We start from the raw sequence: 14,945 nt of genomic DNA, 5'->3' as shown, positions 1-14,945 counted from the left end.
AACTTCTCATATTGCAGATGCATGCCTAAAAGTTCTTATTTTGATCCATTTTAAAATGCCATTTAAAATTACTATGGGAATTGAACTGGGATAAAAAAAATACATTGAATGTAAGTGTAGAGCATCAAGCATACAAAATAGATATTTGATAACAAACATGGTTAAATCTCTACTCAGAATGCTTCTAAGAATGATGTTTAAATTTAGATTTTAAACTCTATTTGTACTGTTGAAATGTGAGAGACTAATGTAGAAGTAATCATAAGACTAGACTGATCTTCTAAATGCTACAGAACTGTACAGAAATAAAACAAAAGAGAGGATTTTTAACATGCACCTATTATTTATTAAAATGTCAAGAGTTGAGCTACAGAGCCAGTCTCCAGAAGAGGATTACCTTAAAGACCTCAAAGCAGTAACTACAGAAACTCTGTAAGTAAATCAAGGTCTTTTAAAATGAAATGTGTACTGTTATGTATTCCTTTGAGTAATGACAGATATATTATTTATTAATAAATAATATTATAAATATTATAATATTTTAATAAAATAGATGTATTAAATATAATAAACTTATTTGTCGGGTATATTGGGTGGGATCAGATATATGTTCTGCATATAGACGAACTACATCTTTCTGTGGAAGGAATTCCAATCCAGCAGAGATGTTTGCTAGAAGAAAAGGGGGAAAAGATAATTTTTAAAAATTATCTTCATTCAGAGCGGATTGCAGATCGCTGGCATGTATAAGCTTATAGGGAGATGATGGAATTGACAAAAAGCATTTTCCCCTTCTGTACAGAAGTACAGAAGGACTTCTATTTGTGTGTGGGTGTGTATTTTGATGTTAATCCAACTTGAATATTCAGCTTGAATATAAAGATTTTTTCAGTTCAATTTCTTCTGGAAGTTGCAGGCAGTATGGAAGTTCATCATAATTTTCACCATAATAGAATATGGAATTTGCACAGATAGTTCAATGCTGTAGGAAGAAGGAAAAATACATTTCTATATTTTACAGAGGCTTTAGGAATCTATCCATTGAAATTTTACATGTAGTAGCCAGATTGTACTGATTTGCAATTTGCAATCATTGCAATTGCAATCATTAAAGTATAAGTAAAATGTCAATGAAAAAAAGTGGCAGGCTTCATAATTGTGTTTATTTGAATAATTATAAATTATGATAAAATAAAAAAGATATTTGAATGTTGTAGTCCATTAGAAGAGTCTGAAATAGAATTGTAGTATGAGCTCAACAGAATTCTTTGCCAACACTTTTGTATTCATTAAACTACAAGTTGAATATTCTTTCTTTCTTTTTTTTTTTTAGGTCCAGACTCCAGGATCCACTTGTTTTGTTACAACCACAAAATATGAGGGCAACTTTGCTGGATTGGATTCCATTTCTTGAAGAAACCTGTGGATTAAAAGCAGCTGTTATTTTAAATAACGAGACAACCGAGGGAGATAAAGAAATGCCTTTTCAATCTGAAGACAGAACTTTTCAAGAAAATGTGCTAAAGGATCAACACAATGAGCCCGAAGATAAGGAAGTGGGAATAAATGGTGAAAGTGAAAATCCAAATACAGTACAGGATGAAACTTGGGAAGAAAATACTAATTCAGTCACAAATTATCAGGATGATAATGTACTACATGAACAGCCTTTGAGGACAGAGACCATTTTCAACCAGCCTTACCAGATTAATCCCCCATTTTTTATAACACAGAACGTTAAAAAAGACCTGACAGAGCTGACAACTTTATGTTTTGAATTAAATGTATATAAAAGTTCACAAGTAAATAATGAGCCAGGTGTGTTACCCAATGGTTCATGTGCCCTGGCTTCTAAATTCATTAGAGACTATTTTTTCCTCCTTGATTTAGAAAGGTTGAAGAGGTGTATTATTACCTGTCATAACAATCATCCTGAAGTCTGGGATGTCTATATGGAAGGTCTGAAAGGCAAGTAATTTTCAGGGTCTTGTGTGTTGGTGTCTGTCCATTTGGTAGAATTGTGTCTTGCAGAGAAATCTGTAGAAAATCTTTGGAATTAGATCTGTGGACTGGCGGTTTTCCACACTAGCCTTGGAATTTCTTCTGATTTGAATTATAATGTTCAGGATTCTTTGAAGAAACCTAATATTATCATCCAGTGCATATAAGTGCACACTATGATTATGAGTGCAAGAAACCTACATCTAAACTTTATCATGTCTTTTTTTTCTATGAAACTCATTAAAATAAAGAGAGAATGGTCGCACATTGATCTGAATGGTGTCATGTGCAATTCCTCCCATCTCTAGAATATCTTTAAAAGTTGCTACTGATCAATCAAGGATTAGAAGTCACTAATAAATAATCAAATTCAAATTGTTAGTGTGACTTGAAATTGCCGCTTGAAAAGCTGTCAGTAATACCGTATATTGTGCACATACCAAAATCCATTGACTGGTTTGATTGAAGCACCAGATTGAATCAGAGATTTGATTCCAAGGGGTGATCCAATTGTATTACCATCTCAGAATCAAAGAGATGAAGGAGAGGTTAAATATAATCATATTAGATTTTTCTTAATATTTCAGTTTATTTATTCAGTTTTAATTCTGAGCCTACCCATTTTTTTTGAATCTAGGAATGCCATTCAAGAGCCAAGTGCAGACCTTAGCCCAAAAGAAGATGCTGCAGGTAGTCCTTGACTTACAACCATTTGTTCAGTGACTGTTCAAAGTTACAATGGTACTGAAAAGAGTGACTTATGACCATTTCCATACTTATGATAATTGCTGCATCCCCATGGTCACGGGGTAAAAGTTCAGATGCTTGGCAACTGGTTCATATTTATGACGGCTGCAGTGTCCCTGGGTCATGTGATGACTTTTTGTGACCTTTTGACAAGAAAAATCAATGAGGAAGCCAAATTCATTTAACAACCAGGTTACTAATTTAACAACTGAGGTGATTCACTTAACATCTGTGGCAAGAAAAGTCATAAAATGGAGCAAAATCCATTTAACAACTGTCTCATTTAGCAACAGAAAGTTTGGACTCTGTTGTGGTTGCAAGTCAAGGACTACCTCTACTTCTAATACATCAATTTTCTTTTGCTCCCCCATATTCCTTTATACTTTGGTTAGGAATAATTTAAAATAGATTTTATAGATGTGGAGGGGAATGAATAAAATTCCACTATGACTGGGAATCATCTCAAATAATACTGTGCATTTCGATTAATAATGCTAGGACTCAAGAAGCCATCAATGTAGCTGTGTATGTATGATCATAATTTAGTTATCGTAAGTACAATAGTTTGGATTTGCAATGAAACACATGTACTTTGAAAATACAAAAATTCTTACCTTTTCAGCAAAGTTGCTTTAAGATTGGCACTATGAAAATGTCTTGCCTAATGCTGCTGTTAAGTATAATGCTTGTAACATACAATTATTGATTTCAGAACTGACTTTGACTAGCCCTGTGACAGTGGCCCTTGAAAACGGAGATATGTTTAAAACACTGAAGTTGCTAGTTGATTTAGGGCCTTGGGATGCTCCTGTTTTGCTGGCACATGCTGAAAGGTATAAAGCATTAGAGTTGTTTGAATGCTTATAATTTAATTCTTAGATCTCTACACAGAAAAAAACCATATTCTTTTTTTTTTTATTTGATTTATATGCCACCCTTCTCCGGAGACTCAGGGCGGCTTACAATGCGCTAAGCAATAGCCTTCATTCTTTTGTATATTTATACAAAGTCAGCTTATTGCCCCCACAAACTGGGTCCTCAATTTACCTACCTTAGAAAGGATGGAAGGCTGAGTCAACCTTGAGCCTTGGCGAGATTCGAACCTGCAGTAATTGCAGGCAGCTGTTCTTAATAACAGGGTGCTTTAGACCACTGTACTACCAAGGCTCTTACTTTTCAAGAGCCATCATCAAACACGTGTAGTTTTTGAAGAAATCTTGTACTTTTGTAAGCATGCTGTTGCAAACAGTAGAGTTATCTTCATATTCCTTTTCATTTTTATAAATTAAATTTAAGCAAACTTTATTCCGACCATTTTTCGCATAAGTAGTGCAAGAAATTTATTAAAGCTACTCCCTCTAAGAATTGTATTTTAAATAATTTTATCTTCTGTGTCTTATTTTAATGTAGGCTTTATAAAAAATTCAGAGAAACTTCTCTAAGGCCCTTGACCCGGTTCTACCCTTTGATTGGACCTTCAGATATCCAGCAAATTTGTAAAAATAATCCTGAACATTTCCTAGCATATTTAGACAGCCTTATAAAATCAAAGGATGAGGATGAACGGTATGTATTATGTTTCCTTAATTTGGAGAAGGGATGCAAGGGATGGGATACAAGGACATGATAAAAATATTAATCCCATTTAGTGACATTTGAGGAAAGAAAGTAGTATTAAATTGGTATTAGTAATTTATAAGAAAAAATTTATCTATTAGTTTTATGATCTAGCTATTGTCAGCTCAAAAAGATTTACAAAACTAATACTACTAGTACACAATGCATTTTCTTTGTTTTTATAAACCCCAGAATTCTTAAAACTAAATAAACTTAGTGTGGTAATTTTTGCTTCTTTTTGCTATTTAAATATGTAAATACGGTACATTATATTGAATCCAGATTAAAAAAACGTGAGGCCTAATTAGATACTATAAAGCAGATGAATTAATTATATATATTTTTTCCTAGCTTGTCTTTCCTTAGAGCTCTTCTCCATCCTGATTCATTACAATTGGAGTGGCTGTGTTTGGCAATGTCTCATGATGCCCCGCATAAAACAAGCACAATGGATGCTCAAGGAAATCCATGGTTGTAATTTATTAGCTTTTCTGATTAACTATATAGCTCCAAAAATCTTTTTCCTAGATTTCATTTACACATTTTTCCTAAGGCTCTGTTTGGATAATCAAATCCTAGTGTTAGGAAACAAAATATGTACAAGTTATATTTTGCTCATTTTTAATTCCTCCTCAATGATAAATGAGTATCATAAAGTTGCAATAAGCCTTTGCTTTTAAATATGCACTTAAACTATGCCACTATTTGAAGTAAAAGCTCCTCTAGCTTCTTCCAAACATTTTTTATAGTGCTAGTCTAAGTAACTGCACATCCTAGACTGCATGAATCAGAAACCATTTTTATCTTCAAACAGTAAAAGCCGTTTGAAACTAGTTCCCTTAAAAGAAAAGTTCCAACAGAATATTTCCTGCCTGTAAATAATTTGTCCTAGATGGGAAGCTGTTAAAAACAAGGCTTGCTTTCAAAGGTTTATCAGTAAATTTCTTTTTATTTCTCCTTAAGCATGTTCCTTCTTTCTGTTCCCCTTTGTAGTCTTTTATCTGGCTAATGGTAGTATAAAATATTTCCTCTATTAATATTGATATTAGGTATTAATAGTATTTATACTCCCTGGTGATATAGATAGCAGGAGCCAGGAAAATGTAGCTCCCTCTCTCTTGGCATTTCAAAAATAGGCAACATGTCGCTATTCCACTGTAATCCGCCCTGTCTTCTGATTAGAGCAGTGTATTAAAACTATAAACAAATATTGTCAGTGTAGATTTTGATTACAATTATTTATTGAGCCTTCTTTACAAAAAACCTAATATAATTTTCAATTATTGTTTTCAGGCCACATTCGCATTTGTTTACTTGGGGGTATAATCAACTGATTGTACTTTTGCTTAATCTTCCGACTGATGTTGTAAGGAAGGAGAAAATGACTGATATATGTCAAAGCAATGGGTAATATTTTCTTAAAAGCATTCTTGAAAAAACTTCATTTTAATCATATACTGTATGTATTTTTGTTTTGTCCTTTTTCCTAATTTATCCCTTCACATAGTTCAGCTTCAGTGTATGATATACATTATTCTTGAGCACCACCATTCTCCCTATATATTTGTGGTCTAATGGTGACTAATTTGCTTCTGTGTATTTTGTATTCTTAATATTCAGATACATTATCTGTCTGCTTTACCTATCAAAATTTATTAAATCAGTTAAAACAAACTTGTCTTCCTCTCTCCTCCATCCTTCTTGGTAGATTTTTAAAAATCAGTTTATTACTTCAGCTCATAATTGCCATTGCTAGAATTTCTTTTGTGGCTGGTGATATATGGAAATCTTGATTATGGTTGCTGAATAAATTTTGTGTAACCATGTGTCAACTTTTAACCACATAGATTTTCTCAGGATGCATCTGAATAGAACAAGGAAGGAAATATTATTGGATTATATTCAGTAATTTGCTACTTTAGTTTGACCAAATTTGAAAATTGAATTAAATTTACCTGTAAAAAATACAACACTGAAAAATTTAAACATGAATGGTTCTCAGCTCCTTTGCTTTCTTTCAGTTGGGTCTAATATTTGGACTACATTGTACCCTAATTTCTTAATCTGATAATGAACTGAGATATTTTTTCTCTATTGAATCACTCAAAAACAGTGGTGGGATTCTACTGATTCAGACCGGTTCGGGTGAACCGTTAGCTCTGACTTTCAGCCGTGAACGAACCGGTTCTCTTTTTCTTTGAAATGGGCCCGCCTGCCTACCGCTGTGTTATACTCATCTATATTTCTGCTTCCGAAGCCCAGCTGATCGGGGCGGCAGAGTGGATTGCCGCTTCTCAGTTGTTTGCCTTGCTCTCAGCAACATGGAAGTTCAATTTTCTGCAAACTGCGCACGCGTGCTCAGCGAACCGGTTGTTAAACCGTTGCTCAACCACTGCTCAAAAGTATACAATAGGAATATGTTTTTGGAAGAGAGCGTCTAGTTTGGACTGTCCTTTTTATAAAGATAGTTATAGTTTAGTTATAAAGCGTACATGCTTTAAGTCATTTCCTGTTATAGTCAGTTTATTCCTTACATAAAGATGGGCATTTTCAATCTCTTGGATTTCTTTCTTTGTTTTTTCTTTAAAGGAACTGTCCCTGTCCCCACCTGTACTATAACTTTCAGCTTGCCTCAGTAAGACCATGAGTTATGACCAATACAGCAAAAAAGGAAATTTTCCAAGGCTGCAAGATTAAATACAGTCAGATTATCTGCAGCAACACGGCTCAAACTCAAAAGCATAGTCCTTTTCAGGAAATTACAAAATACAATAGTTCTAAAACATTCCTTAACATATGATCATCAACATCATCAATATTTAAAATGATGCCTATTTACAAAGAGGACGGTCAGTACTTGTGCAATGCTCAACCTCCCGAGTTGCCATCTTGGAGATCAAAAGCTAGCGCCCGTTTCTCCCAAGGCTTATTATCCCAATTTCTTAATCTTTTTGATCGAATTTCCATTGTTTCTGGCAACTACCTTGTATCCTTTGCTTATAAATTCCTCCTTCCATTTTCTAGACGTCTCTTTTTCTTTACAATGTTTTAGAAGCCTCTTATTGTATCCATACTTGTCTCTTTAGATTTTTCCAGTTTTCCTTTCTAGTGGGAATTGTTTGTGTTTACACTTTTAGTAACACATCCTTTCTGGAAACTTCCTCTTCAGGATTTTAAGCCACTAGATTTTACCTACTTTCTAAGTTCACCAAACTGCAGTCTTGTGAAATCCAATATATACCGTATTTTTTGGACTATAAGACGCACCGAAGTGTAAGATGCATCAATATTTCAAAGAGGAAAACAAGAAAAAAATTTTTTTGCCTGTCCCAGCCCCCAGGAGCACTCTGCAAGCCTCCAAAACCCTCTGCGTTTTTCACAAAAACAGGGCACATAGAGGGTTTGGGAGGCTTGCAGAGTGCTCCTGGGGGCTGGGGACAGCAAAAACATGACGCGTGGGGGTTTGCACCCTGTTTTCACAAAACTGGCCCATTTTTTTGCAAAAAAATGTTTTTGGCCTCCCCAGCCCCCAGGAGCACTCTGCAGGCCTCCCAAACCCTCTCTGCGTGCCCCCTTTTTGTGAAAAATGGGCCTGTTTTTTGCAAAAACAGAACATGTGGGGTGGAGTTTTGGAAGGCCAAAAATGGCTGTATTCGGTGTATAAGACGCACCAACATTTCCACCCTCTTTTAGGGGGGAATAAAGTGCGTCTTATACTCCGAAAAGTACGGTAAATCTGACTTTCCTCTATTCTTCCCCTTGATATTATGAACATGGTTATTTTTATCATCTTTATTTCTTCAACCAATTTGTCTATTGGTAAGGATTTCATCCAAGATAACAGACCCCTTATTCCTTTTTTTATCTTCTGAAAATTTTTGAGACCTCTGTCTTATGGCAGAGTAGATTTCCAGATGTCAGTAAAAATGGAATACTGCAATGGAATACTACATATTTGAAAGATCTTCTGGCACAGATAGTCTTCATATCTTCTACCTATCCAGGCAATTTATAATAAACTCCCATGATGATATTGCCCCCCTCCCCCTTATCCTTATGGAAATGTTCTCCAGATGATTTCAATGCTCCAATTCATTAATTATTTCAACTAATTGTATATATAACTTCATAGAACAGATCACAAATCATACCATATATTGTCAAATGCACAGACATTAATAAATTGGAGCAATAAATTAGAAATAAATTATTTCAGCTTGTTATTTAAGTTGAAAATGTCCATTTAGAACTATAATCTAATATTTCATTTTACTATTATAGCTTCTGGCCTGGATATCTTTCTCTCTGCTTGGAGTTGGATAGAAGATCAGAAGTATTTACAAAAATTGTTCATTTGGATGACATGGAGTTATTGAATATCAAAGACGGTTAGTTTAATTTATGAATCAATTATGAATATTAAGTATCTAAGGCAGGCCTGTCAAACAGGCGGTCCACGGGCTGGACATGGCCTGTGCAGGCCACGCCCACTCCGGCTCCGCAAAGGCAAAAAACATCCCGATATGTCATGCGATGTGATTGGATTTCACACCCCTGATCCAAGGCCTGCATTTTAATTTAATTAACACTGAAATAAAACGATTTCATGTAACAAAAAAACCCCTTCTTTTTGGAATTCTATCTAAGGAGACATTAGAACATAAATTTTGCATGCAATGTGATTTTTAAAAAATATAGTTCTGCTATAAAGTAACTAAAAAGCAATTTGTGGATTTTGAAAACCTATTATATTTAGTTTTATTTTAGATTTGTTATATCCATATAATTAGAGTAGAGTCAAAGTATTATGATTTCCTAAAAACTTGCCGAGGCACCTGTTGAAATGGGCAGCTATAGAAATCAAATCAATCATCTGGCTCCAGAAGTTGAGTAGTGGTAATTGGTGATGATGTCCCTTTTTGCCATTCTTCCCTCCAGTATTAAAAGTAACGTCCAGTATTTTACTTTTAGTTAGTCAACTCCATTCCATTCTGCTTATTATGTAAGTTGAGGAAATTTAAGAATGTAGGATTTAATGTATCCTTGGCAATCTAATATGACCCCAGATTACTGAGAAAAGCCCAAACGTCTCCAGACTTCTCACTGTAGAGTTCCTTCTTTGTCAGTGGGAAGGATTCTATAGCAACCAATAGCCATTAGAGAATCAAAATATTATTCTCTTAATCAGTCTTCTTTATCTTCCCTTATGGATACAGGTAGTCTTGAGAAGGTTGTAACAACTACGTTACAAACTTAACTAGTGATTCACTTAACAACTGTGGCAAGAAAAGTCGTAAAATGGGGGCAAGACTCACTTAACAACAGAAATTTTGGGCTTAATTGTGATCGTAAGTCAAGGACTATCTGCATATCTTCTGTGTTAACTTGGAAATTGTGAACAAATTCATTTTAATGTCTCCTTCCAATTTTCAACAACTAAAAAGCAGTCACTATGATTTGAATATGGCCCTCCTTCCATCAATTCCCTTATATAAATGCAAAATGAAATTGAACATATTCCATCTTATCCTATATATTGGATAAGATGTATAGGATAACATGTTGCTAGTATGGCTTTGTATTGTACACACTGATGTGTGTTGGACTTTATAAATCCATTGACTACTGTCTAGATCAGAATGTAGTGAGAGACATGTCCCATAATGCGTAGAGCTAAGGTATTTGCTGCATATCAAGTAAAATAAAAGTGATTTGCTGTAAAAAACTTTTTCCATAAATCAAATCTGTATTTAGGAACCATTCCGAAGACAACAGAAGAATGGAAGTTCCTCCTTTGCCTCGTGAAGAGTCATCATAACATCCATGTCTCACAAAGGGACACAGCTGTTCCTAATGGTACTCCTGAATGGTCAAATTCTGTTACTGTTGAAAATATTGCACTCCTTGCAGCCAGAATAATTGGTCCAGATCGCTCTTTGCAGATGTTACAGGAATGTGATTTGGTAGCTGAATTATCAGAAAGATTTGCCAAGATTTGTGAGATACTAAGAATTGCTGAAAAACGGCAAAGGTACGTGTTATGAGAATTATTTCTTACAGACTATATCCAGAATATTATATTATGATTTAGAAATGTGAATAGATCAACAGATCAGTGCTTCACAATCTATTTTCTTAAGTACTATGATTTCAGTGGCTTTGGTACTATGATTTTTTTTCCTGACAAATAGAACATGAAATAATAAAATGCAAAAGCAAAACTTTTGGTTGCATGAGCACTTTTCTTTTAAAGACAAATGTACAAATATTACATTTTCATATTCAATATTTCTATCCAAAAATAATTCATTAGACTGAACAATTAAAAATGGAGAGCAAATTTGAATAAACAATACGTAATTTAAGAATTCAAGTCTCTTTACTTTTGTGCTTTTTTTCTGTTGTGGCAATTTTTTCCATTAGAATTTTTTCTACACTTTTAAGAGCATTGATCAAAAGAAAGTTTTCCAGGATTTCAGTATAATAAATCTGCCAATCAAAATAACTCAACCCTCAACAACTCTGAACAGTTTATAAATTTATGATTTGGAAAATTTTCTGTGATTTCCCCAAAGTTTTTTTCTGAAAAATATTTGACCAAAGTTAATATTTAAACAGGTATTGTCACCAGAGGTGTAATAGGTAGCAACTCCTCCATCAGTCTTGAAAGATTTTGACTGATGTGTCATTTTTAAAGGTTATATTTAAGCATTACTATTATAGACAGCTTCTCATGATTTACTATAAAAATTCTCAAATCCAGTGCCCATACTTTGTAAAGACGTCCAAGATACTCTACTGTATTTGATGTAATACTGAGTTTTTTCCTTTGATAGTAAACAAAATATGGAAAGTTGCCTTTCCTGGCTATAGTTTCTTAAAACTAGATTAAATAAATATATCTCTTTTGAGGAAAATTAAGGTACTTTTGTGAGTTTTCTTTGTGAGTTTTTAAAAATTTATTTTGAATTAGGATTTTAATTTTATTTAGTTTAGCAAAGAGGATAATAGAAAGGTCTTATAAGCACATAAAAACTTGGAGCTGTGGTAGTGACAAGTATGTTATATTTCTGGGTCAATTAGCTTGATGAAATAACTTATTTCTTTACCATTTTCCCCCTTTATTCTTCACTTCTGTTGGCAGAGCCCTGATCCAGTCCATGCTAGAAAGATGTGACCGATTTCTGTGGTCTCAACAAGCATAAAAGCACCCTGGATTGTAAAGTTTGATAAGAATTCATTTTTCTTACGTTGCATCATTTTAAAGAAAAAGCTTCCTGTATAGAAAAGGTGCAGTAATGAATGTAATAAAGCTTTGATTTTTTATTAGATATCTCTTCAGTATTAGAGACTATATTTCAAATTATTTATAAGTGTTGTCTTGCATGACATTACCAAAAAGACAGAAAATCATTTATATGCAAAATATTTTTTCAACTAATGGGAACAGGCATGAAGATGAAATTCTTTATTATTATTATGTACTATATATGTACTAAGTCCGTGATGGTGAACCTGGGGCACGCGTACCCGAAGTGGCACACAGAGCCATGTTGCCCGACATGCAGTGTCGCCTGTTCCTCTTCCGAGTTTCTGGTATGCATGCGCATACGAAGATCAGCTGGCCTTTGTGTGTGCTCATCATCACGTGCACATGGGCGGCAGTAACCGGAAGACTTGGTGGCCGGTATGCATACAGGCCCCGGAAACCGGAAACCTTATCCGGTGTGTGCATGCCCCCTGGGCAGTTCCTCTTCCTGGTTGCGGGCCTGACAAGCACGCACAAAGTGCTCCCTTTTCGGCACTTGGTGCTGCGCGCACATTCCCTTTTCACCATCACTATTTAACACTAAGTGTTAAATTTGGTTATACTAAAATAATGAAATATTTAACAACTTTTCTGTCAAAAGTTTTGGATTTTTTAATAACAGCTTGCAAATGAATATAATTACAACTACTTTATCATTAAAAAAACTATGATGTACTTTCTGAATTAAACTGAAACCTTCAGCATGGTGCATTGTTCAGTTAAGCATTATATGATTGTATCTAACATTCTACATATGTAACAATATTGCAAAACTTTACTAGTTATATTAAAAAATGAAAGAAGTAATTAATAAAATTAAGCAGCAATACTAATATACAATTCCAAACAGACATTCATGTAACTTACATGTATTTAAAACTTGCCTATTTTAGCATTGTGAGTTGGTACAATTCACTGTCTAATAGAATGAGTAAAAAAAATACCCACATTTTTCTAAAAACATGTCTGAGAGGAGAGGTAGGAAGGAGAATTGTCTTACTTGGATTTTCAAAAAATTGAAGGCATTGCTGGTAGATAAATGAAACTTTCTTACCTTGCATCTGATTGCGTTTTTCATGTATGCACTTACAATGGTTTGAATAAGCATCTAAATTATGCTTATGTATGATCCATGACATGGACCATATACTACTGTATGATTTTTTTTTTTTGTCACTAAGGTAATGATTTTTGGTAGCTGGGGAAGGGAAAGATTAATCATAAATTTATTATGATTAGTCTTGCATTTTATTAAATCGAATTAGAATTGCACCATCTTTATTGTCTAGTTTACAGTATTTCAAGGGCAGACATTTCATGCTGTTAATGTGTTTCAGGGTAGAAAGCGTGCAATGTCTTTTTCTCTCTTAGGTTGAATAAAGCAAAAGAAAGCAAAAGAGCGCTAAATAAAAAAGACCTGATAACTATAAGCCACAATCCAAAGATAAAAATCCCATTCCCACATGCAGAGGCTGATCTGTTTCATCTTCATAGACACATAGCAGCTTATTGTTTTATTTTGGGAAGGTTTTCGATGGAACCAGGGGGGTAGGCTAGAGCCACATTGTTTAACCCTTGAAATCTGGGCTCACCCTGTTGTATAAATGAGTACTACCTCAAGTTTGTTTTAAGACTGATTCAGATGCACAGAGTTCATGAAATAGTACTTATATTTTGCACTGCATTCTATTTTCAAAATTATTTTTAGTGTATGTCTTATTTGTCTTCAATTTTTACAAGAAACAATTAACAAGCACTCAGTATTACTTTGTAAGCATTTTGATATTAACAGAAATCTGGAATCATGTTCAGTTTTTTACCTAAGCTGATGTTTAATAAAGTTAATATAATTTCCTTGTTGTTTCTTTATTTTTCAGGACTTTCATGATAAAGTTTTATCATAGAATGTTAGATTTAGTTCCTTTTTATAATGTACGTGTTTCATTGAAAAACATTTCACTTTTCTTAAATATGACTAATAAATTTAATCACATAGAAAGCTTAGGATTGTTGAAACTGAAATTCCTGTACTTTTCAGCTAAGATTCCCCAAGAGAGAAAGCACAGAGAGAAAGCTTTATTTTGGCACTTGGACTTTAATCAAATCTTCCAAATAGATGTGTAATGCCAAAGTTGGTCTTTGTGCTGGGGCAGTTAAATCAGAAAGAAGCTTTCCTGTGGTTATCTATTAAGGAATAAAAAGAGAAGAATTCAAGAAACCAAGCAAGGATTGCAATCCTTAAAAAGTTTTTCCTTCCTGTGCGATGTGAAAATTTCTTCTTACATATCTTATTATTTTAATGCAGTGTTTCCTAACCTTGGCAAGTTTAAAATATGGCATGGCTGGCTATAGAATTAGTCCACACATTTTAAAGTTGCTAACATAGTTCTTAAACACTGTTCTAAAGCCAAGAACATCTGTTAGTCTGACAGCTTTGAGGTTTTTTTTCAGGTGAATAATAACAGTCACTTCTCCCAATATTTTTAATTTTTAAACATTTTATTGGATTTGATGCAATAGCAACTTTTATAACGTATTTCTAAATTTTATTTATGCATATATAGATTTGCCTTCAACTATATAATTGGAGGCAATTGAGTCTCGCATTTTGGAGCTGAAGGAGCTTTAACATCAGTTCTTTCACACCTCTCCTGTTTAGTATATACTTAATATATCTATGAGTGGGTAACCTGAATTATAAAATATATGTAGATAAAATAGATAAAATAACAAATATTACAAATAAAATGCTTCTTCCACTATCTGTTTAGTGTTGTCTGGCCACATATCCCTAATCTTTCATTTCCTTGCTTAAAGTGTGTATGTGGATGGGGAAAATGATTGAGATGCTGACCAGAGATACTAATTTAATAGAGATACTAATGGTCAGAGATATTAATTTAATAAATGAAATGATTCACTTAACAACTGGCAAAAAAGTCATAAAATGGAGCAAACTCATATAACAAATGTTTCATTTAGCAACATAAATTTTGGGGTCAATTGTGGTCGTAACTCGAGGATTACCTGTACTTGGTTGATTACATAGACATACCCATGCTGGTTTCTTGGAAAATGTATGGAAATTGTTTGCTGTTGCCTTAGTTTGAAGTGGTGTGTGTTTTTTTTAAAAAAATTCCCAATAAGTGATTCTTGGGTATGCAATAAAGGCAGCAACATCTTCCAAGAGTCACATTTCAATTGTTCTCCTAAACCAGTGGGGGGGGGGGGAAGGATCAAGTTTGAAAATGGGCTAAATCCAGTTAAGGGT

At 33.9% G+C, this 14,945-nt stretch overlaps 1 protein-coding gene across 1 annotated transcript in view; it reads left to right on the top strand.

The window, feature by feature from the left end:
- Positions 1-13,528, top strand: part of HPS5 (HPS5 biogenesis of lysosomal organelles complex 2 subunit 2) — a 35,813-nt gene extending 22,285 nt beyond the window's left edge. The window contains exons 15-23 of the mRNA XM_034416941.3: positions 361-432; positions 1,334-1,968; positions 3,461-3,581; positions 4,159-4,314; positions 4,717-4,836; positions 5,659-5,772; positions 8,647-8,753; positions 10,120-10,396; positions 11,510-13,528. Coding sequence (XP_034272832.2) covers positions 361-432; positions 1,334-1,968; positions 3,461-3,581; positions 4,159-4,314; positions 4,717-4,836; positions 5,659-5,772; positions 8,647-8,753; positions 10,120-10,396; positions 11,510-11,570 — 1,663 coding nt within the window. The 3' untranslated portion in view covers positions 11,571-13,528. The remainder of the gene's footprint in view (positions 1-360; positions 433-1,333; positions 1,969-3,460; positions 3,582-4,158; positions 4,315-4,716; positions 4,837-5,658; positions 5,773-8,646; positions 8,754-10,119; positions 10,397-11,509) is intronic.
- The last annotated feature ends 1,417 nt before the right edge of the window (positions 13,529-14,945 follow it).

This window comes from Pantherophis guttatus, chromosome 1, assembly GCF_059756535.1.
Source record: "Pantherophis guttatus breed Tessera chromosome 1, ASM5975653v1, whole genome shotgun sequence".
Lineage (NCBI taxonomy): Eukaryota > Metazoa > Chordata > Lepidosauria > Squamata > Colubridae > Pantherophis > Pantherophis guttatus.
This window is presented reverse-complemented; position numbering and strand designations above follow the sequence as displayed.